Below are 24,228 nucleotides of genomic sequence, written 5' to 3' on the forward strand. Positions count from 1 at the left end.
GTGACCACACTGACCACAATGACCACAAAGACAACAGTGACCACACTGACCACAAAGACAACAGTGACCACAATGACCACAAAGACAACAGTGACCACACTGACCACAATGACCACAAAGACAACAGTGACCACACTGACCACAAAGACAACAGTGACCACACTGACCACAAAGACAACAGTGACCACACTAACCACAAAGACAACAGTGACCACACTGACCACAAAGACAACAGTGACCACACTGACCACAAAGACAACAGTGACCACACTGACCACAATGACCACAAAGACAACAGTGACCACACTAACCACAAAGACAACAGTGACCACACTGACCACAATGACCACAAAGACAACAGAGTGACCACACTGACCACAAAAACAACAGTGACCACACTAACCACAAAGACAACAGTGACCACACTGACCACACTGACCACAAAGACAACAGTGACCACACTAACCACAAAGACAACAGTGACCACACTGACCACAATGACCACAAAGACAACAGTGACCGCACTAACCACAAAGACAACAGTGACCACACTGACCACAATGACCACAAAGACAACAGAGTGACCACACTGACCACAAAAACAACAGATTGACCACACTGACCACAATGACCACAAAGACAACAGAGTGACCACACTGACCACAAAGACAACTGAGTGACCACACTGACCACAAAGACAACAGAGTGACCACAATGACCACAAAGACAACAGAGTGACCACAATGACCACAAAGACAACAGAGTGATCACACTGACCATCAGAATGACCACACTGACCATCAGAATGACCACACTGACCATCAAAATAACCACACTGACCATCAAAATGACCACAGTGACCATCAAAACGACCACAGTGACCATCATAATGACCACAGTGACCATCAGGATGGACACTAACACCACAGTGTCAGTGTGTTTTGTGTTTCTTAAACAGGATTAGGGTTAGGGTTAAAACCAGATTCGACTGTACAGGGAACCGCTTGAACCTCTTGGTTAAATAAAGTTAAAACCAACAAAACAAGTAGGTGGAGCTTACCAACCAGTCGTATAACACTTTGCCCCTCCTACTCACTGACACCCCGCCTACCCAGAGATTCATTTGGAGTCTTACCTTTCAATCTCTTCAAAAACTTCTCAAATTTTAGTAAAAAATGCTAAAAGTGTCCTTACTCTGTTAAACTAAACTCCTCCCACTCATCAGGTTGACAGACATGATGCAACACTTGTACTTGGAGAAAACCTCATTTTCACTAAAAGATCATGTACAGTTATTTTATTCAAGTTGGCAGCCCTTTAAATATTACTTTAATATTAAGAACAGATAGAATATTTAAAACATTTGTCAAAAATCTAAATATCTGTAAACTGTGAACAAACTTTGTCGACATTTTCCCCAACGAAGATACATATAAAAATAAAAAATGAATCCGACCACTAGTTTCAGAAGATGTCTGAAGAAACTGCTAACGAAGATGCCAACAGCGCCGTCGGATGCATCACCTTCACAGCAACTCATCACTATTTTTATATTATCCTCTGTATTTGGCATTTGCATATTTTGCAAGATATCAATAACTGAACATAAAAACAAACATCTAAAATATGTTCTACAATCGACACGTTTCCACAGTAACTACAGAGCCTCTGAATGTCCAAATATGGTCGTATCTGATGACCATGAAAAGATGAAGAACTGTATTTGACACCAATTGTTGACATGGATTGATAGGATTAGTGGATGAACAGGAATTAAACAGTTTAGATCAGTAGATGGTTTAGGTTCATGTTTTTGGGAGTTAATAAATAACCTAAACTACAGCTGATGAGGTGTGTTGTTCCACAGACTTTGAAAACAGAACCACACATAATACAGCGGTAAAGCTGATCCTTCATTTGTAATAATGGTTGTTGTTGTTGTTGTAGACTCTTCCATGTGTGTGATGTGTGCGCTTCATTAAACCCTCTGACAGGATGATGTGGACGTCAGTAACAGACAGGTGCTCCTCACCGTTCCGGTACAGAGGCTCCTTATGAGGGTGACCCTTAGTGACCACTACAGCCATGATGATGTACTGGAACCCAGACAAGGCAAACACACTGGAGTCCTCTGGGTTGGGCCAGTTGTCCTCTCCAGGTCTGGTCGCATTGAGTGGGACATACCTGTGGGGTGGACAGACGGATGTCCATTAGTCCATTACAGGGATGGAACGATTACTGGTATAACAATAAACTGTGGTAAAATCACAGACAGGTAGTATTAGCGTTAAAATTCTACTTCTCATGATAACTGTGTTTGATTACCACACTTTTAGGGGAAAAAAAACCCTATGGAAAGCTGTTCTTTTTTGTCAAATATTTGAGTATAGTTTTAATTTATTACAGTTTTAATTTTCTATACCTAATATTTGGAACCAATATTCACTTTTAAAGTCTGTGAAAAGGTTTGTTAAGCATCTGTGTGTTATTTATGCAATAAATTATGTACATTTTTCAAATGGGATTTTATATATTTTTTGTGCTTTTTGTCCTTTTGTGTTTTTATAGTAGGTTAAAGTGAAAAAATAATAGACAGATGAGATAGATGAAGTTGTGCTGAAAAAACAGATCCCAAACATGGGTATAGTAAACATTTGTTTCTATAGTATACAGGGTGGGGAAGCAAAATGTACAATATTTTGAGGCAGGGATTGAAAGACAGTGTATGACCAATTAGTTTATTGAAAGTCATGAGAATTTATTTGCCACAAGAAAATGTCCATAATAGAAAATGTTTTTATTCTATGTGTCCTCCTTCTTTCTCAATAACTGCCTTCACACACTTCCTGAAACTTGCACAAGTGTTCCTCAAATATTGGGGTGACAACTTCTCCCATTCTTCTTTAATAGTATCTTCCAGACTTTCTGGTAATAGTTTTGCTCATAGTCATTCTCTTCTTTCCATTATAAACAGTCTTTATGGACACTCCAACTATTTTGGAAATCTCCTTTGGTGTGACGAGTGCATTCAGCAAATCACACACTCTTTGACGTTTGCTTTCCTGATTACTCATATGGGCAAAAGTTTGTGAAAAGGTATGGATAATAGTGTTAGGTATGATTATGACATCAGTATATGTTTGGGTTCAAAACAACTGACGTAGTGTCTGCTGAGAAAAAACAACTACATGTTCAGTGTACATTTGGCTTCCCCACCCTGTATAAAGGCAAAATCAAAAGGACTGAAAAACAGACAGAATAGGCTCAGACCACTAAGGGTTAATATCGGAATGTTTCTGACACAGAAGGGACATTGGGACTGTTATTTTATTTGTTTTTGTTTGTTTTTTTTTAAATACAACTTGGTTAAATTATTTCAGTGTGTGTATCAGTACTTTTTGAACATTTTGAGCACAATTTCAACAAAACTGCAATAATAATAACTGCGATAACTTTGGTCACAATAACCACAATATGCAATGTTCATATGGTTCCATCCCTAGTCCAGTACTACAGGGACCTGAGGGTAGGGATGGAACCATATGAACATTTCATATCATGGTTATTGTGACCAAAGTTATCACACATTTGAACTGTTTTTTTCCATAGTTCAGTGTGACGGAGGGCGTCCTACACAGCCTCATTCTTTCCACATGGGACTCTTAGTGCTTGTTTCCACCTTTGTCTCCTCCACCCCTCAGTGTCTTTAATGTTCTGTTCTACTGACCAGTCCTGGGATGTGGTGAGCAGCAGCGCCACCACCTGGCCCGTGACAATCACACAGGTGTGGATGAAGAGGCTGCCCAGGACCGGCAGAGCCAGCAGACTGGCCGGGGGTCTGGACGGGTGCAGGGCGGAGCTGGGGCCCCCCCTGCCCATCACTATGGCCAACAGGGTGACCAGGACCAGGTCACAGAACAGGAACTGCAGGTCCGACAGGTTGGTCTGCATCTGGACAAAAAAGAGAAGAACAACCAGACTGAGGCTGTGGGGGATGACAGGAAGAGTATAAGCCCCCAAACCCCCAACTCAGCTTTTTTAATTCTAATTTTTTAAACATTTGAACTGACACTTAAAGCAGAGTTTCAGCTGAACCGTTCAGACGTTGGAACTGCTTTAAATCCCTCCACATCAAACTGGAATAACTGTGATGAAGACTTTTCCCAGATGAATTGTCATGTTTACAGATCCCAGATGTGTTTGTGTGATCTGTAACAGTGTAACAGTGTAGAGGTGAAGCGGTACTCACAGTGTAGAGGATGAGGACGGAGCAGAACTGGATGAGGCTGTACAAGGCCATGTACCTGAAGAGACTGAAGGAGGTGACCAGAGAGCAGCGACCTTCTCTGAAAACACACACACAAACACAACCAGTGTCCCTGGACCTCAGCCTCTGCTCTGTGTCAGTGTGAACCTCATACAGGGATTTTTTTATTTTTTTAATTACATAGGTATTGTCATCAGTTGGTCGTCCGTCTCTCCGTCCGTCTGTCCAAAAACTTTGCCATGCACTAATAAGTCAGGCCACTGGGGGCAGTAGGGCACCTGATAAGTGAGGCCGAGGGTTTTCAAGTGTGCACACGTTATGTTTTTTATATACAGTACATAGCATGAAGGTAAAAAATGATCTATGCAGCCTTTTGTTCATTTTAGTCGTCCAAACGCTTTTGTGGCTCAGTGTTTCCTTTTCTGTGGGAAACGGGTCCAAGTGGCTCTCTGAGTGTTTAAGGGTGCCCACCCCTGGTTTAGAACATTACAAGTAAAGGCACATTTCAGTATTTAAAAAATTAGCAGAAAAAACTCAAAAATATATTTTTGTCAAAACTGTAAACAAACTTTATAGACATTGTCCAAAGAAGATACAGATGAAATTAAAATGAATCTGACGAGTAGTTTCAGCAGAGAAGACGTTTGAAGAAACTGTTAATGAAGACACCAGTGGACCCAGCACCTGACCGACAGACAGACACACACACACAGACACACACACACACACACACACACAGACACACACACAGACACACACACACACACAGACACACACACACAGACACACACACAGACACACACACAGACACACACACAGACACACACACAGACACACACACACAGACACACACACAGACACACACACAGACACACACACACAGACACACACACAGACACACACAGACACACACACACACACAGACACACACACACACACACACAGACACACACACACACACAGACACACACACAGACACACACACACACACACACAGACACACACACACAGACACACACACAGACACACACACACAGACACACACACAGACACACACACACACACAGACACACACACACACACACAGACACACACACAGACACACACACAGACACACACACACACACACAGACACACACACACAGACACACACACAGACACACACACACACACAGACACACACACAGACACACACACACAGACACACACACACACACACACAGACACACACACAGACACACACACAGACACACACACACAGACACACACACAGACACACACACAGACACACACACACACACAGACACACACACAGACACACACACACAGACACACACACAGACACACACACAGACACACACAGACACACACACAGACACACACACAGACACACACACACAGACACACACACAGACACACACACAGACACACACACACAGACACACACACAGACACACACATATTCCTAGTTGCTCTATCTGTGCCAGTGCTGCTCTCTTTTATTCCAGTTCTCTCTCTCTCTCTCTCTCCACCGTCCCTGTGGCCTGTTTCCTATCTTTTATTTCTGTTTCTTTGGTCCTTATACTCACTGACCTGATGAGCAGTGGAACACAGCTGATGTTTTCAGTCTTGGAGGTAAACGGTGAAGCCACCGAAGCCTCGGCCTCAGACAGGGACACGCCCACATCTGCGGCCCGCAGAGCCCCACAGTCATTGGCCCCGTCCCCGCACATGCCCACTCTGTAACTACAGGCAGACGATAGGGTTAAAGCTGACGGACATGTACTCTGACGTTCATCTGATAGGCTGATGGTTCTGCTCTACAGATCCCATGTGTTTCATTTCCTCTGTTCTCTCCTCATGCAGTCATCGTTGTGAACTCACTTCAGCTTCTGCAGCTCCTTCACCAGTTGGGTTTTCTGCTCTGGTGCCATACGTGCAAACACTGTCGTCCGCATCAAAACCTGTCACCATAAAGGAAACAACAGTGAGTCAAAGCTAATTCTAGAATCCTGAAATAACACCCACTGAGTTCAGGGACGAACTCTGTTACCTTTGGAAGATATTCTGGAAAGTGGTCACAAAGGGCAGCGAAGGACCTGCCATTAACAGCCAAGTGATACCCAAAGCCAGCCTGGTACAGGCCCTAAAAACAGACAAACATCCACCACAGCAAAACCATTTAATCAGACCTGAATAAAATCTGTTTTACTTTCATTTACAAAACCCACAATCACAGACGGCTCCTGTTGTGGGTCAAAAGTCTATACTATCAACATTTTTTTTATTTGAACAATGAACAGTATATATATATATATATATATATATATATATATATAGTAGTATACATCAAAGAGGGATAGAAAATTTCACAATTCACAATATATTTTATATTTCAAATATATAGAAACACATGCAAGTAAAAAAAAAAAAAAATATATATATATATATATATATATATATATATATATATGTATATATGCTCGAGATATAAAAAGAAATTATACAAATTAAATAAGATTATACACTTGACATAGTTTTTGATTTTATTTGCTTTAGAATTTATGATGTTCTTTAAATTGTCTAAATAACTGGAGAGAAGGGCTTTAAAAACAGTAATGTTTGGACGCTGGTGTGCAAATTTAGTGCAATCAATGTGAAATTTGGCAAAAATAACTAAAAGGTTGATAAAAATAAATCCAGAAAAAAAAGGTATATTATAAATTTGTGAAAGGCCAAATAAAATATGTTGAAAGTTCAATTTACATGAAGGGTCAATGTTGGTGTTTATAAAATTATTTAAATCCATCCAAAATATAAGTGCATAGGTGCAATCCTAAAATAAATGACATATTGTTTCCTCTGCATTGCTGCAAAAAGAACAAAGAGTATCAATATTTTACCAGATAGGGCTTTACTGTAATTATTATCAACATTTACTTCAAATGTGTAAGGAATCATTTATCAACAGTGTCAACTCCAGACAACCCCCCCCCCCCCACCTGGGTGAAGACCTCTGTGTTGTCCTGGGCAGAGCCTCCGTCCCCCAGGCTGAACCTGAGGGTGGGGGTGGAGTGGGGGGTGTGGGGGGTGGCTTTCACAAAGATCACCTTCTCATCAGAGCCCACCATCCCACAGCTTTTGGCCACATTCACAGCTGTTAAGATGTTATCGCCTACAAGCAAAAAAGGACAAAAGAAAGTGTGCATTTATTATTTCTACAGGGTTTACTACAGTCTAACAAGTGCAATATAAGGATTTCAAGATAATTCCCTCCACCAGGAGGGATTGTGATCACTTTGCTTTGTGTGTGTGTGTGTGTGTGTGTGTTTGTTTCTTAGTTAGTTAGCAGGATAACTCAAAAAGTTATGGATGGATTTTCATGAAATTTTCAGGAAATGTTGCTACTGGCACAAGGAAGAAATGATTAGATTTTGGTGGTGATCGGGGGGGGGGGGGGGGGGGGGGCAGATCTGTCTTGGCGGAGGTCTGCGCTCTCTGAGTGCTTTTCTTGTTGTAATTGTCATAATTAATGACCTTTGCTGGTGGAAAAGAACCACACCTCAAGGTGTCATGGTCATGTGATGCATCCAGTCAGTCATGTGATGTGATGTGTCTGGTTTGTAGCAGGGACAATGATAGTTTGGTTCTTTTGGACCTAGACCACAGGTGTCAAACATGTGGCCTGGGGACCAAATCCACCCTGCCAAAGGGTCCAGTTCAGCCCATGGAATGATTTTGTGAAATGCAAAAATTACGCAAAGATATGAACAATCCTTTTAGTTCAGGTTCCACATTCAGACCAGTTCAATCTGCAGTGGACGGGAGCAGACAACTACTATCAGAATAACAGAGAAATAATGACAACTGACAATGTTCCTGTTTGTAAATGTAAATATTTTCATGTATTTACACTAAAACAAAGTATAATTTTGCAAAAAATCTGAATAAACTGAACAAATATGAACAACTTGAAATGGCTTAAGAGAAGTCAGTACAATTTTAACAATATTCTGTTATTAAATGTTTTGTGTGTTTGTAGATCCACTGTGATCTGTACGTTATAATGAACATGTGGAAATGATAAACTGAGGCAGAATAGTGTTCAAATTATACTTATAATTTGTAGATGTAAATCTTTTCACAATGTATATTTACTTTTTTCTCTCTTAAATATAGAGAAAAGTTTGGAGTTGACATTATTTCTATATGATTCTGTTACTATTTTACTGGTTCACTGCAGATCAAATTTAGCTGAATGTGGAACTGAACTAAAATGAGTTTGACAGCCCTGACCTAGAGCGTACACAGGGTAAGACGTGTCTTTAAGAGTGAGTGTTGGCTCCTCCCACTGCAGTGGGTGGAGGGAAAACACGGTACGGGTTAACCTGGAAATAGGACTGTACACTGATGTGTATGTGACAGGTTTAATATGGCTGTGAAAGACCCAGTCCTAACAGCTTTAGCTACATGGGTTTATGGACGCCAACATGTTCTGATATTAGACGTTATTTCAGTTTTTCAGGGGCATTCGGTGTTTGAAAGCTGAGAAATAAACCACAACACTCATCATCTATTGGTCGGAGTGTGGCTTTCTGCTCAGCTCCAGGTGTGTGTGTGTGTGTGTGTGTGTGTGTGTGTGTGTGTGATCCTAACACTGTTGGAGCTGATCCTTCAGTCTGTGTTCAGGGGTTTCAGCCCCTCTGCTCTGCACTGGACCGGACTGGACTCGGATGGACTGGACTGGACTGAACTGGACCCAGTGTCTCGTACCTGTGACCATGACGGTGCGTAGGTTTGCCAGTCTCAGCATGTTGATGACTTCGGCGCTCTCTGGCTTCACCAGGTTCTTCATCATCAGTAAACCCAGGAACGTCAGGTCTGTCTCCAGCAGCTCTCTGCAGACAGACACACACAGGTCCAGATGAACACCAGCTGTGTGTCTTCACAGCCTTTCCATCAGGACCGGTGAAAAAGTCTAAGACGGAAAAGAAGAAGCCAGAGTCTACAGGACCAACCGTTCAACGCTCCTGAAGTCAGTGTTGGCATCCAGTGGTTTATATCCAAGAGCCAGAACCCTGAGGCCGTCAGCAGAGAAGTGACCCAGAGTGGAGGAGAAGTGGACCGGCACTGAAACACACAAACGCACAACTGAGACCAAACACACAACTGAAACACACAAACACACAACTGAGACCAAACACACAACTGAAACACACAAACGCACAACTGAGACCAAACACACAACTGAAACACACAAACGCACAACTGAGACCAAACACACAACTGAAACACACAAACGCACAACTGAGACCAAACACACAACTGAACACTACAAACGCACAACTGAGACCAAACACACAACTGAAACACACAAACGCACAACTGAGACCAAACACACAACTGAAACACACAAACGCACAACTGAGACCAAACACACAACTGAAACATACAAACACACAACTGAGACCAAACACACAACTGAAACACACAAACGCACAACTGAGACCAAACACACAACTGAAACACACAAACGCACAACTGAGACCAAACACACAACTGAAACACACAAACACACAACTGAGACCAAACACACAACTGAAACACACAAACGCACAACTGAGACCCAAACACACAACTGAAACACACAAACGCACAACTGAGACCAAACACACAACTGAAACACACAAACGCACAACTGAGACCAAACCACAACTGAAACACACAAACGCACAACTGAGACCAACACACAACTGAAACACACAAACGCACAACTGAGACCAAACACACAACTGAAACACACAAACGCACAACTGAGACCAAACACACAACTGAAACACACAAACGCACAACTGAGACCAAACACACAACTGAAACACACAAACGCACAACTGAGACCAACACACAACTGAAACATCACAACAGCACAACTGAGACCAAACACACAACTGAAACACACAAGCACAACTGAGACCAAACACACAACTGAAACACACAAACGCACAACTGAGACCAAACACACAACTGAAACACACAAACGCACAACTGAGACCAAACACACAACTGAAAACACACAAACGCACAACTGAGGACCAAAACACACAACTGAAACACACAAACGCACAACTGAGACCAAACACACAACTGAGACCAAACACACAACTGAAACACACAAACACACAACAGACACACAGACCAACTGACACACCACAACTGGAAAAACACACAACGCACAACTGAGACCAAACACACAACTGAAACACACAAACGCACAACTGAGACCAAACACACAACTGAAACACACAAACGCACAACTGAGACCAAACCACACAACTGAAACACAAACGCACAACTGAGACCAAACAACACAACTGAAACACACAACGCACAACTGAGACCAAACACACAACTGAAACACACAAACGCACAACTGAGACCAAACACACAACTGAAACACACAAACGCACAACTGAGACCAAACACAACTGAAACACACAAACGCACAACTGAGACCAAACACACAACTGAAACACAACACACACAACTGAGACCAAACACACAACTGAAACACACAAACGCACAACTGAGACCAAACACACAACTGAAACACACAACGCACAACACCAAACACACAACTGAAACACACAAACGCACAACTGAGACCAAACACACAACTGAAACACACAACACAACTGAGACCAAACACAACTGAAACACACAAACGCACAACTGAGACCAAACACACAACTGAAACACACAAACGCACAACTGAGACCAAACACACAACTGAAACACACAAACGCACAACTGAGACCAAACACACAACTGAAACACACAAACCGCACAACTGAGACCAAACACACAACTGAAACACACAAACGCACAACTGAGACCAAACACACAACTGAAACACACAAACGCACAACTGAGACCAAACACACAACTGAAACACACAAACGCACAACTGAGACCAACACACAACTGAAACACACAAACGCACAACTGAGACCACACACACAACTGAAACAACAAACACACAACTGAGACCAAAACACACAACGCACAACTGAGACCAAACACACAACTGAACACACAACAAAAAACTGAGACCAAACACACAACTGAAACACACAAACGCACAACTGAGACCAAAACACACAAACGCACAACTGAGACCAAACACACAACTGAAACACACAAACGCACAACTGAGACCAAACACAACTGAAACACACAAACGCACACTGAGACCAAACACACAACTGAAACACACAAACGCACAACTGAGACCAACACAACTGAAACACACAAACGCACAACTGAGACCAAACACACAACTGAAACATACAAAACACACACACTGAGACCAAAAACACACAAAACGCACAACTGAGACCAAACACACAACTGAAACACACAAACGCACAACTGAGACCAAACACACAACTGAAACACAAACACAACTGAGACCAAACACACAACTGAAACACACAAACGCACAACTGAGACCAAACACAACTGAAACACACAACGCACAACTGAGACCAAACACACAACTGAAACACACAAACGCACAACTGAGACCAAACACACAACTACTGAAACACACAAACGCACAACTGAGACCAAACACACAACTGAAACACACAAACGCACAACTGAGACCAAACACACAACTGAAACACACAAACGCACAACTGAGACCAAACACACAACTGAAACACACAACGCACAACTGAGACCAAACACACAACTGAAACACAAACGCACAACTGAGACCAAACACAACTGAAACCACAACACACAACTGAGACCAACACACCAACTGAAAACACACAAAACAACGCACAACTGAGACCAAACACACAACTGAAAACACACAAACGCACAACTGAGACCAACACACAACTGAAAACACACAAACCACAACTGAGACCAAACACACAACTGAAACACACAACGCACAACTGAGACCAAACACACAACTGAACCACACAAACGCACACTGAGACCAAACACACACTGAACACACAAACGCACAACTGAGACCAAACACACAACTGAAACACACAAACGCACAACTGAGACCAAACACACAACGGAAACACACACGCACAACTGAGACCAAACACACAACTGAAACACACAAACGCACAACTGAGAACCAAACACACAACTGAAACACACAAACGCACAACTGATACCAAACACACAATGAAACACACAAAAACGCCACACTTGAGACCAAACACACAACTGAAACACACAAACCACAACTGAGACCACACACACAACTGAAACAGACAAACGCACAAACTGAGACCAAACACACAACTGAAACACACAAACGCACAACTGAGACCAAACACACAACTGAACACACAAACGCACACTGACCAAACACACAACTGAAACACACAAACGCACAACTGAGACCAAACACACAACTGAACACACAAACGCACAACTGAGACCCAAACCACAACTGAAACACACAAACGCACAACTGAGACCAAACACCACAACTGAAACACACAAACGCACAACTGAGACCAAACACACATCAGGAACAACACACCAACGCACACTGAGACCAACACACAACTGAAACACACAAACGCACAACTGAGACCAAACACACAACTGAACCACAAACGCACAACTGAGACCAACACACAACTGAAACCACAAACGCACAACTGAGACCAAACACACAACCTGAAACACACAAACGCACAACTGAGACCAGAAACCCAACTGAAACACACAAACGCACAACTGAGACCAAACACAACACTGAAACACACAAACGCACAACTGAGACCAAACAACAACTGAAACAACAAACGCACAACTGAGACCAAACACACAACTGAACACACAAACGCACAACTGAGAACCACAAACCACAACTGAAACACCACCAACGCACAACTGAGACCAAACACAACTGAAACAACAAACGCACAACTGAGACCAAACACACAACTGAAAACACAAACGCACAACTGAGACCAAACCACAACTGAAACACACAAACGCACAACTGAGACCAAACACACAACTGAAACACACACAAAAACGCACAACTGAGACCAAACACACAACTGAAACACACAAACGACACAACTGAGACCAAACACACAACTGAAACACCAAAGCACAACTGAGACCAAACACACAACTGAAACACACAAACGCACAACTGAGACCAAACACACAACTGAAACACACAAACGCAAACTGAGACCACACACACAACTGAACACACAACACACACAACTGAGACAAACACACAAACGCACAACTGAGACCAAACACACAACTGAAACACACAAACGCACAACTGAGACCAAACACACAACTGAAACACACAAACGCACAACTGAGACCAAACACACAAACGCACAACTGAGACCAAACACACAACTGAAACACACAAACGCACAACTGAGACCAAACACACAACTGAAACACACAAACGCACAACTGAGACCAAACACACAACTGAAACACACAAACGCACAACTGAGACCAAACACACAACTGAAACACACAAACGCACAACTGAGACCAAACACACAACTGAAACATACAAACACACAACTGAGACCAAAACACACAAACGCACAACTGAGACCAAACACACAACTGAAACACACAAACGCACAACTGAGACCAAACACACAACTGAAACACACAAACACACAACTGAGACCAAACACACAACTGAAACACACAAACGCACAACTGAGACCAAACACACAACTGAAACACACAAACGCACAACTGAGACCAAACACACAACTGAAACACACAAACGCACAACTGAGACCAAACACACAACTGAAACACACAAACGCACAACTGAGACCAAACACACAACTGAAACACACAACGCACAACTGAGACCAAACACACAACTGAAACACACAAACGCACAACTGAGACCAAACACACAACTGAAACACACAAACGCACAACTGAGACCAACACACAACTGAAACACACAAACGCACAACTGAGACCAACACACAACTGAAACACACAAACACACAACTGAGACCAAAACACACAAACGCACAACTGAGACCAAACACACAACTGAAACACACAAACGCACAACTGAGACCAAACACACAACTGAAACACACAAACACACAACTGAGACCAAACACACAACTGAAACACACAAACGCACAACTGAGACCAAACACACAACTGAAAACACACAAACGCACAACTGAGACCAAACACACAACTGAAACACACAAACGCACAACTGAGACCACACACACAACTGAAACATACAAACACACAACTGAGACCAAAACACACAAACGCACAACTGATACCAAACACACAACTGAAACACACAAACACACAACTGAGACCAAACACACAACTGAAACACACAAACGCACAACTGAGACCAAACACACAACTGAAACACACAAACGCACAACTGAGACCAAACACACAACTGAAACACACAAACGCACAACTGAGACCACACACACAACTGAAACATACAAACACACAACTGAGACCAAACACACAAACGCACAACTGAGACCAAACACACAACTGAGAACACACAAACGCACAACTGAGACCAAACACACAACTGAAAACACACAAACGCACAACTGAGACCAAACACACAAACGCACAACTGAGACCAAACACACAACTGAAACACACAAACGCACAACTGAGACCAAACACACAACTGAAACACACAAACGCACAACTGAGACCAAACACACAACTGAAACACACAAACGCACAACTGAGACCAAAACACACAACTGAAACACACAAACGCACAACTGAGACCAAACACACAACTGAAACATACAAACACACAACTGAGACCAAAACACACAAACGCACAACTGAGACCAAACACACAACTGAAACACACAAACGCACAACTGAGACCAAACACACAACTGAAACACACAAACACACAACTGAGACCAAACACACAACTGAAACACACAAACGCACAACTGAGACCAAACACACAACTGAAACACACAAACGCACAACTGAGACCAAACACACAACTGAAACACACAAACGCACAACTGAGACCAAACACACAACTGAAAACACACAAACGCACAACTGAGACCAAACACACAACTGAACACACAAACGCACAACTGAGACCAAACACACAACTGAAACACACAAAACGCACAACTGAGACCAAACACACAACTGAAACACACAAACGCACAACTGAGACCAAACACACAACTGAAACACACAAACGCACAACTGAGACCAAACACACAACTGAAACACACAAACACACAACTGAGACCAAAACACACAAACGCACAACTGAGACCAAACACACAACTGAAACACAAACGCACAACTGGACCAAACACAAACTGAAACACACAAACCACAACTGAGACCAAACACACAACTGAAACACAAACGCACAACTGAGACCAAACCACAACTGAAACACACAACGCACAACTGAGAACCAAACACACAACTGAGACCAAACACACAACTGAAACACACAAACGCACAACTGAGACCACACACACAACTGAAACCACTACAAACACACAACTGAGACCAAAACCACAACTGAAAAACACAAACGCACAACTGAGACCAAACACACAACAGAAACACACACACCACAACTGCGACCAAACACACAACTGAAACACACAACGCACAACTGAGACCAAACACACAACTGAAACACACAAACGCACAACTGAGACCAAACACACAACTGAAACACACAAAACGCACAACTGAGACCAAACACACAACTGAAACACACAAACGCACAACTGAGAACCAAACACACACAACTGAACACACAAACGCACACTGAGACCAAACACACAACTGAAACACACAAACGGCACAACTGAGACCCAAAACACACAACTGAAACACACAAACGCACAACTGAGACCAAACACACAACTGAAACACACAAACGCACAACTGAGGACCAAACACACCAACTGAACCACACAAACGCACAACTGAGACCAAACACACAACTGAGACCAAACACACAACTGAAACACACAAACGCACAACTGAGACCAAACACACAACTGAAACACACAAACGCACAACTGAGACCAAACACACAACTGAGACCAAACACACAACTGAAACACACAAACGCACAAGACCAAACACACAACTGAAACACACAAACGACACTGAGACCAAACACACAACTGAAACAACAAACGCACAACTGAGACCACAACACACAACTGAAACACAAACGCACAACTGAGACCAAACACACAACTGAAACACACAAACGCACAACTGAGACCAAACACACAACTGAAACACACAAACGCACAACTGAGACCAAACACACAACTGAAACACACAAACGCACACTGAGACCAAACACACAACTGAAACACACAAACGCACAACTGAGACCAAACACACAACTGAAACACACAAATGCACAACTGAGACCAAACACACAACTGAAACACACAAACGCACAACTGAGACCAAACACACAACTGAAACACACAAACGCACAACTGAGACCAAACACACAACTGAAACACACAAACGCACAACTGAGACCAAACACACAACTGAAACACACAAACGCACAACTGAGACCACACACACAACTGAAACATACAAACACACAACTGAGACCAAAACACACAAACGCACAACTGAGACCAAACACACAACTGAAACACACAAACACACAACTGAGACCAAACACACAACTGAAACACACAACGCACAACTGAGACCAAACACACAACTGAAACACACAAACACACAACTGAGACCAAACACACAACTGAAACACACAAACGCACAACTGAGACCAAACACACAACTGAAACACACAAACGCACAACTGAGACCAAACACAACTGAAACACACAAACGCACAACTGAGACCAAACACACAACTGAAACACACAAACGCACAACTGAAACACACAAACGCACAACTGAGACCAAACACACAACTGAAACACACAAACGCACAACTGAGACCAAACACACAACTGAAACACACAAACGCACAACTGAGACCAAACACACTGAAACACACACAACACACAACTGAGACCAAACACACAACTGAAACACAAACGCACAACTGAGACCAAACACACAACTGAAACACACAACGCACAACTGAGACCAAACACACAACTGAAACACACAAACGCACAACTGAGACCAAACACACAACTGAAACACACAAACGCACAACTGAGACCAAACACACAACTGAACACACACAAACGCACAACTGAGACCAAACACACAACTGAAACACACAAACACACAACTGAGACCAAACACAACTGAAACATACAAACGCACAACTGAGACCAAACACACAACTGAAACACACAAACGCACAACTGAGACCAAACACACAACTGAAACACACAAACGCACAACTGAGACCAAACACACAACTGAAACACACAAACGCACAACTGAGACCAAACACACAACTGAAACACACAAACGCACAACTGAGACCAAACACACAACTGAAACACACAAACGCACAACTGAGACCAAACACACAACTGAAACACACAAACACACAACTGAGACCAAACACACAACTGAAACACACAAACGCACAACTGAGACCAAACACACAACTGAAACACACAAACGCACAACTGAGACCAAACACACAACTGAAACACACAAACGCACAACTGAGACCAAACACACAACTGAAACACACAACGCACAACTGAGACCAAACACACAACTGAAACACACAAACGCACAACTGAGACCAAACACACAACTGAAACACACAAACGCACAACTGAGACCAAAACACACAACTGAAACACACAAACGCACAACTGAGACCAAACACACAACTGAAACACAAACGCACAACTGAGACCAAACACACAACTGAAACACACAAACGCACACTGAGACCAACACACAACTGAAACACACAAACGCACAACTGAGACCAAACACACAACTGAAAACACAAACGCACAACTGAGACCAAACACACAACTGAAACACACAAACGCACAACTGAGACCAACACACAACTGAACACACAAACGCACAACTGAGACCAAACACACAACTGAAAACACAAACGCACAACTGAGACCAAACACACACTGAAACACACAAACGCACAACTGAGACCAAACACACACTGAAACACACAACGCACAACTGAGACCAAACACACAACTGAACACACAAATGCACACTGAGACCAAACAACACAACTGAAACACACAAACACACAACTGAGACCAAACACACAACTGAAACACACAAACGCACAACTGAGACCAAACACACAACTGAAACACACAAACGCACAACTGAGACCAAACACACAACTGAAACACACAAACGCACAACTGAGACCACACACACAACTGAAACATACAAACACACAACTGAGACCAAAACACACAAACGCACAACTGAGACCAAACACACAACTGAAACACACAAACACACAACTGAGACCAAACACACAACTGAAACACACAAACGCACAACTGAGACCAAACACACAACTGAAACACACAAACACACAACTGAGACCAAACACACAACTGAAACACACAAACGCACAACTGAGACCAAACACACAACTGAAACACACAAACGCACAACTGAGACCAAACACACAACTGAAACACACAAACGCACAACTGAGACCAAACACACAACTGAAACACACAAACGCACAACTGAGACCAAACACACAACTGAAACACACAAACGCACAACTGAGACCAAACACACAACTGAAACACACAAACACACAACTGAGACCAAACACAACTGAAACATACAAACGCACAACTGAGACCAAACACACAACTGAAACACACAAACGCACAACTGAGACCAAACACACAATTGAAACACACAAACGCACAACTGAGACCAAACACACAAACGAGTACTGGCATTAATGATCTGACCAAAACTACAACTAGATTTGGAAAAACCACAAGTAAAAGAGAAAAGTTCCATGTTTTCAGCCACCAGAAGTACAGTGAACCATGAACCACAGCTGAAACACATCCAGTCAGCGGAATTTTCTCCCAGTGTCACATCCTCTGATTCTGTTGTCATCTTAACTCATAACATGTTCAAAGATAAAACCAGTTTGAAAACTATATAAAACCAGACCAATCCTCAAAATAACAAGGCTGACACTGTTGGGAGGGGGGGTAACACTAAGGGTATATCCCCTCCCCACAAGCTCCAGCCGAGTCTCAACCACAGGTGGAGTTCAGAGACGGCATGAGGAGTGTGTTCATGGGACAGTTCACACAACAAACCCAGACTACAAACCCCCCAGACCTCTGTCTGTGACCCCCCCCCCACACACACAGACCTCTGTCTGTGACCCCCCCCCACAGACCTCTGTCTGTGACCCCCCCCCCACACACACAGACCTCTGTCTGTGACCCCCCCACAGACCTCTGTCTGTGACCCCCCCCCCCCCACACACACAGACCTCTGTCTGTGACCCCCCCCACAGACCTCTGTCTGTGACCCCCCTCCAGTGTTCGTGTTAACAGGTGTAAATCTCAGTCCTCTCTCCTGGTCCAGACCCCACAGTTTCTGACCTGTTTCTGGTCTGCAGAGACTGGCCACCATCTCTGGAGAACCTTTAACGAACGCAGCAGCGACTGTCCCCCAGGGGCCACCGTCACCACGCTCATCCTCTGTAGGGTGGAGCTAAAGGGGAAGCGTCCAACGATGGCCACAGCACCACCGACGCCCTGACAGAAACAATGCAACAGAACACAGATCAGAGCTGCAGGGACACCAGTGGGTGTTCGGACACCGGTGGGTGTGCGGACACCGGTGGGTGTTCGACACCGTGGGTGTTCGAAACACCGGTTGGTGTTCGGACACACCGTGGTGTTCGGACACCGGTGGGTGTCGGACACCGTGGTGGTGTTCGGACACACCGGTGGTTTCGGACACACCGGTGGGTGTTCGGACACCCCGTTGGTGTTCGACACCGGTGGGTGTTCGGACACACCGTGGGTGTTCGGTACACCGGTGGGTGTTCGACACCGGTGGGTGTTCGGACACACCGGTGGTGTTCGGACACCCCGGTGGTGATTCGACACCGTTGGGTGTTCGGACAACCGGTGGTGTTCGGACACCCGGGTGGATGTTCGGACACCGGTGGGTTTTCGGGACACCGGTGGGTGTTCGGACACAACCGGTGGGTGTTTCGGAACCTGGGTGTTCGGACACCGGTGGTGTTCGGACACACCGGTGGGTGTTCGGACACCGTTGGGTGTTCGGACACCGGTGGGTGTTCGGACACACCGGTGGTGTGTTCGGACACCCCGGTGGGTGTTCGGACACCTTGGGTGTTCGACACCGGTGGGTGTTCGACACCGGTGGTGTTCGACACACCGGTGGGTGTTCGACACACCCGGTGGGTGTTCGGACACCGGTGGGTGTTCGGACACCGGTGGTGTTCGGACACCCCGGTGGATGTTCGGACACCGGTGGGTGTTCGGACACCGGTGGATGTTCGGACACCGGTGGATGTTCAGACATTAGAATGTGATGACGTGGACTCTGACCGGCTCCAACTGAGGAGGAGGTCTCATAATGGCCAAAACTCGGTGATCTCCAAACTCTGAATCCAGTCCATCAGCCTCTGGTTCCTGGAGAGTCTGGAACACAACAGATGGGTCACAAAAACATGGGACTCATTATCATATGGTTCATATTCAGAACTCTTTAACTCATATATATGTGTCCAACAGTCTGTGGCCCTTTTGAATCCAGGTGTTTGTGTTCTAACAGGCTCTGGGATCCAACACAAGCAGGACTAATGTCAGAATACAGTTGGATATTATGGGATAGATATCAGTGCATTGGTTCGTTAAGTTAAGGTCTTCTCTTTGTTTGTAAAATGACTCACAGATGGTTTGGACTGAATTTAGATAAACATTTTTTTTTTTTTTTTTTTATCCATGGCTATAATTTTTAAAAATTCTACCTCTAAATTGATAAAATATTATTCATGCTCTTTTGTAATCACTAAAAAAACCACTAATCACCCACAAATTACACAAAAAACACTCAAAAACCACCTAAAATCACCCAGAAATTAACAAAAAACCCACCTAAATATTACTCAAAAATTACCCAAAAACACACCTAAAAATTACTTTTAAAAATCACCCAAAAACCACCTAAAAATCACCAAAAAACACAAGAAACACCCAAAAACCACCTAAATATCACCAGAAATGACCCAAGAACCACCTAAAAAACACCCCAAAACCACATAAAAATCACCCAAAAATTACAAAAAAACCCACCTAAAAATCACCACACACACCCCCCCCCCCCCTCAAAAAAAAAAAAATCACCAAAAAGACCACCTAAAAATTACTTTTAAAAATCCCCCATGAACCACCTAAAAATCACCTAAAAATCAGAGAGCAGAATATTGTTAAAATTGCACTTATTTTTCTTAAGAAATTTCAGGTTATTCACATCTTTTTTGTTTGGATCGTTGATAAAAGTAAGTATTTTCATCGCTTACTGGGGGGGGTTTGCACTAAAACACAGACATAAATTGTCAGTTGTCATTATTTATCAGTTCTTCTGTTCTTATTTGACTGGTTCGGACCACTGCAGATCAGATCAGACTGAATGTGGAACCTGAACTAAACTGAGTTTGAGAGCCCTGGTTTAGATGTTTTCCTCTTTTCTCTTGTTTCACTAAATAAGTTAAATGTGTCAGCTGTTTACCCATCCAGTGGACTGGAACATCTTCAGCTCCAGTGGGTCTCCCAGAGGCTGACCTCGCAGCAGCGCCACTGTGTGGCAGCAGGCCAGACCTGAAAGCATGGGTCCGGGATTCAGCCGTCTGGGATCAGGAACCAGCTCTGAAAATCCAGCAGGTCCGCCCTCCATGACCCCCCACACATCCAGACCCTCCTCTGTCAGAGTTCCAGTCTACAGCAAACACATGGAAAACTAATGAATCATTTAAGGGAAAAACAAAACAGAAACAAATGAGTGATTTAAGAAAAAGAAAAAAAACAAATGAGTGATTTAAGAAAAAAAAAACAACAAATGAGTGATTTAAGAAAAAGAAAAAAAACAAATGGGTGATTTAAGAAAAAGAAAAAAACAAATGAGTGATTTAAGAAAAAAACAACAACAAATGAGTGATTTAAGAGAAAGAAAAAAAAACAAAAACAAATGAGTGATTTAAGAAAAAAACAACAACAAATGAGTGATTTAAGAAACAGAAAAAAAAAACAAAACCAAATGAGTGATTTAAGAAAAACAAAAAAAACAAAACAAAACAAAACCAAATGAGTGATGCCAGCAGTAGTTCAACAGTTGTAGTCCATGGGCCAAGACCAGGTCTTTGGGATACTGGTCCCACCCATGGGGGCCAGTTGTAGTTGTGCATTTTCCACTGGCCTGTATCTGTAGATCATACTTGGCTGTGATAGTCCTTCCACAGTAGCTCAGTCCTGACTATCAGCCACTGAATAAACCCACTGTAAGGGGCCAAAGCAGAGGTCATCAAAGGTCATTTGAACGGATGGAATGTTCAAACCAACACAGGCTCAGCACATTCATGACCAGTTCTGTTCTTCTCACAGATGTGAGTTCCATCTAAACCAGAATAAACCGTTTAGACCGTAGATGAGTGCAGACTGCAGCAGTACACATACAGCAGTCTGGTTGATGAACAGTCTGTCAGACTATTTTTGTGACATCAGTCCTTTCAGCACCAGGGTCTTCAAATACAGGAAAAGACCTGATTTTCACAGAAGAAAATGCAGATGACAGAGGCTAAAGTCCTGATAAATGGTGCTAAATGACTTAAAGGTTAAACAGAGGGAACTGAGCCAGCAGTGGTGTCATTCATTGGAGGCGTTCCCTCTTGTGTGCTGTGCCATTCAGCCCTGAGTCCAGTTTCAGTTCAGCTCTAACATCCAGACCTGCACACACCACAACACCTTCTGAGTTCTTCTCTGGTCTGTTTGCATGGGGGTCGGCTCTAGAACATGTGCTCTTCTGTCTGAAATGAAATGTTCCGTTGGTTTTCTGCTCTGTAGTTGTGTCATTATTAAACTGCTGTCTTTGCTGGGATCACTGCAGAACTCCAGAACTTTCATTTGTTTTCATTTGTTCCATATGAAAAGAGAATTTATCATCATTTCAATTCTTTCAGTCTGAACTCTGTCTTAACTCAGTCTTAAATAAACATTCATATTTACTTGCCTCGGATGCGGTGCTGGAATGGAATGAAAACACGGAGACTATTTTCTGAAAGAAACATTCAATTATAACATCTTCCTATAAAATCTGAAAAGTAGAAGCAGAATGGAATGTCACAACCTTATCTTGGACCAATTCCACTGCATTTTGACAGGAAAAGGTGGAAGGATTCACAAATACCACCAGACGCCATTAAGCAGAATGATACATTTTCTGGAAAAACAGGTACCATAGAATCAGGACTGAGCTCCGCATTTGGAAAGGCTGTCATGGTTTAATACACATATGTTTGAACTACTAACAACATGACACCACAGAGGTTTGGCCCCCTTTGGTGGAACCACTACCTGGACTGGACCATGGACAGTTGTTGTTGGTCTCTAACAGTTTCCTTTACCTTGTCGAAGCAGAAGACAGAAACCTTTCCGCTGATGTTGATTCGTGGTGGGCTGATGCAGAAGACCCCCAGCTTCTTCAGCCTCCTCTGGGCGTAGATGGTCCCAGTGGTGAGGGCAGCAGGCAGGGCAGGGGGCACCACGATGGTCACAATGTCCAAGGAGCGGACCACCAGCTCCAACCAGGAGGCCTGGACTCATCAGACACAGACAGTCAGTCCGACTGCACACACAGACTGAACAGACAGACTG

The 24,228-nt window shown here is 43.3% G+C and overlaps 1 protein-coding gene across 3 annotated transcripts in view; it reads right to left on the reverse strand.

The window, feature by feature from the left end:
• LOC115422355 (cation-transporting ATPase 13A2-like) overlaps positions 1-24,228 on the reverse strand; it is a 113,000-nt gene that overhangs the window by 1,646 nt on the left and 87,126 nt on the right. For all 3 annotated transcript variants that reach the window (XM_030138638.1, XM_030138639.1, XM_030138641.1), the window contains exons 19-27: positions 9,286-9,397; positions 9,041-9,165; positions 7,270-7,442; positions 6,321-6,413; positions 6,152-6,231; positions 5,861-6,013; positions 4,250-4,346; positions 3,728-3,951; positions 2,033-2,184 (exon numbers count right to left, since the gene is read on the reverse strand). In XM_030138638.1, the coding sequence (XP_029994498.1) occupies positions 2,033-2,184; positions 3,728-3,951; positions 4,250-4,346; positions 5,861-6,013; positions 6,152-6,231; positions 6,321-6,413; positions 7,270-7,442; positions 9,041-9,165; positions 9,286-9,397 (1,209 nt within the window). The remainder of the gene's footprint in view (positions 1-2,032; positions 2,185-3,727; positions 3,952-4,249; positions 4,347-5,860; positions 6,014-6,151; positions 6,232-6,320; positions 6,414-7,269; positions 7,443-9,040; positions 9,166-9,285; positions 9,398-24,228) is intronic.

Source organism: Sphaeramia orbicularis, chromosome 7 (genome assembly GCF_902148855.1).
Source record: "Sphaeramia orbicularis chromosome 7, fSphaOr1.1, whole genome shotgun sequence".
In the NCBI taxonomy this organism is placed as follows: domain Eukaryota; kingdom Metazoa; phylum Chordata; class Actinopteri; order Kurtiformes; family Apogonidae; genus Sphaeramia; species Sphaeramia orbicularis.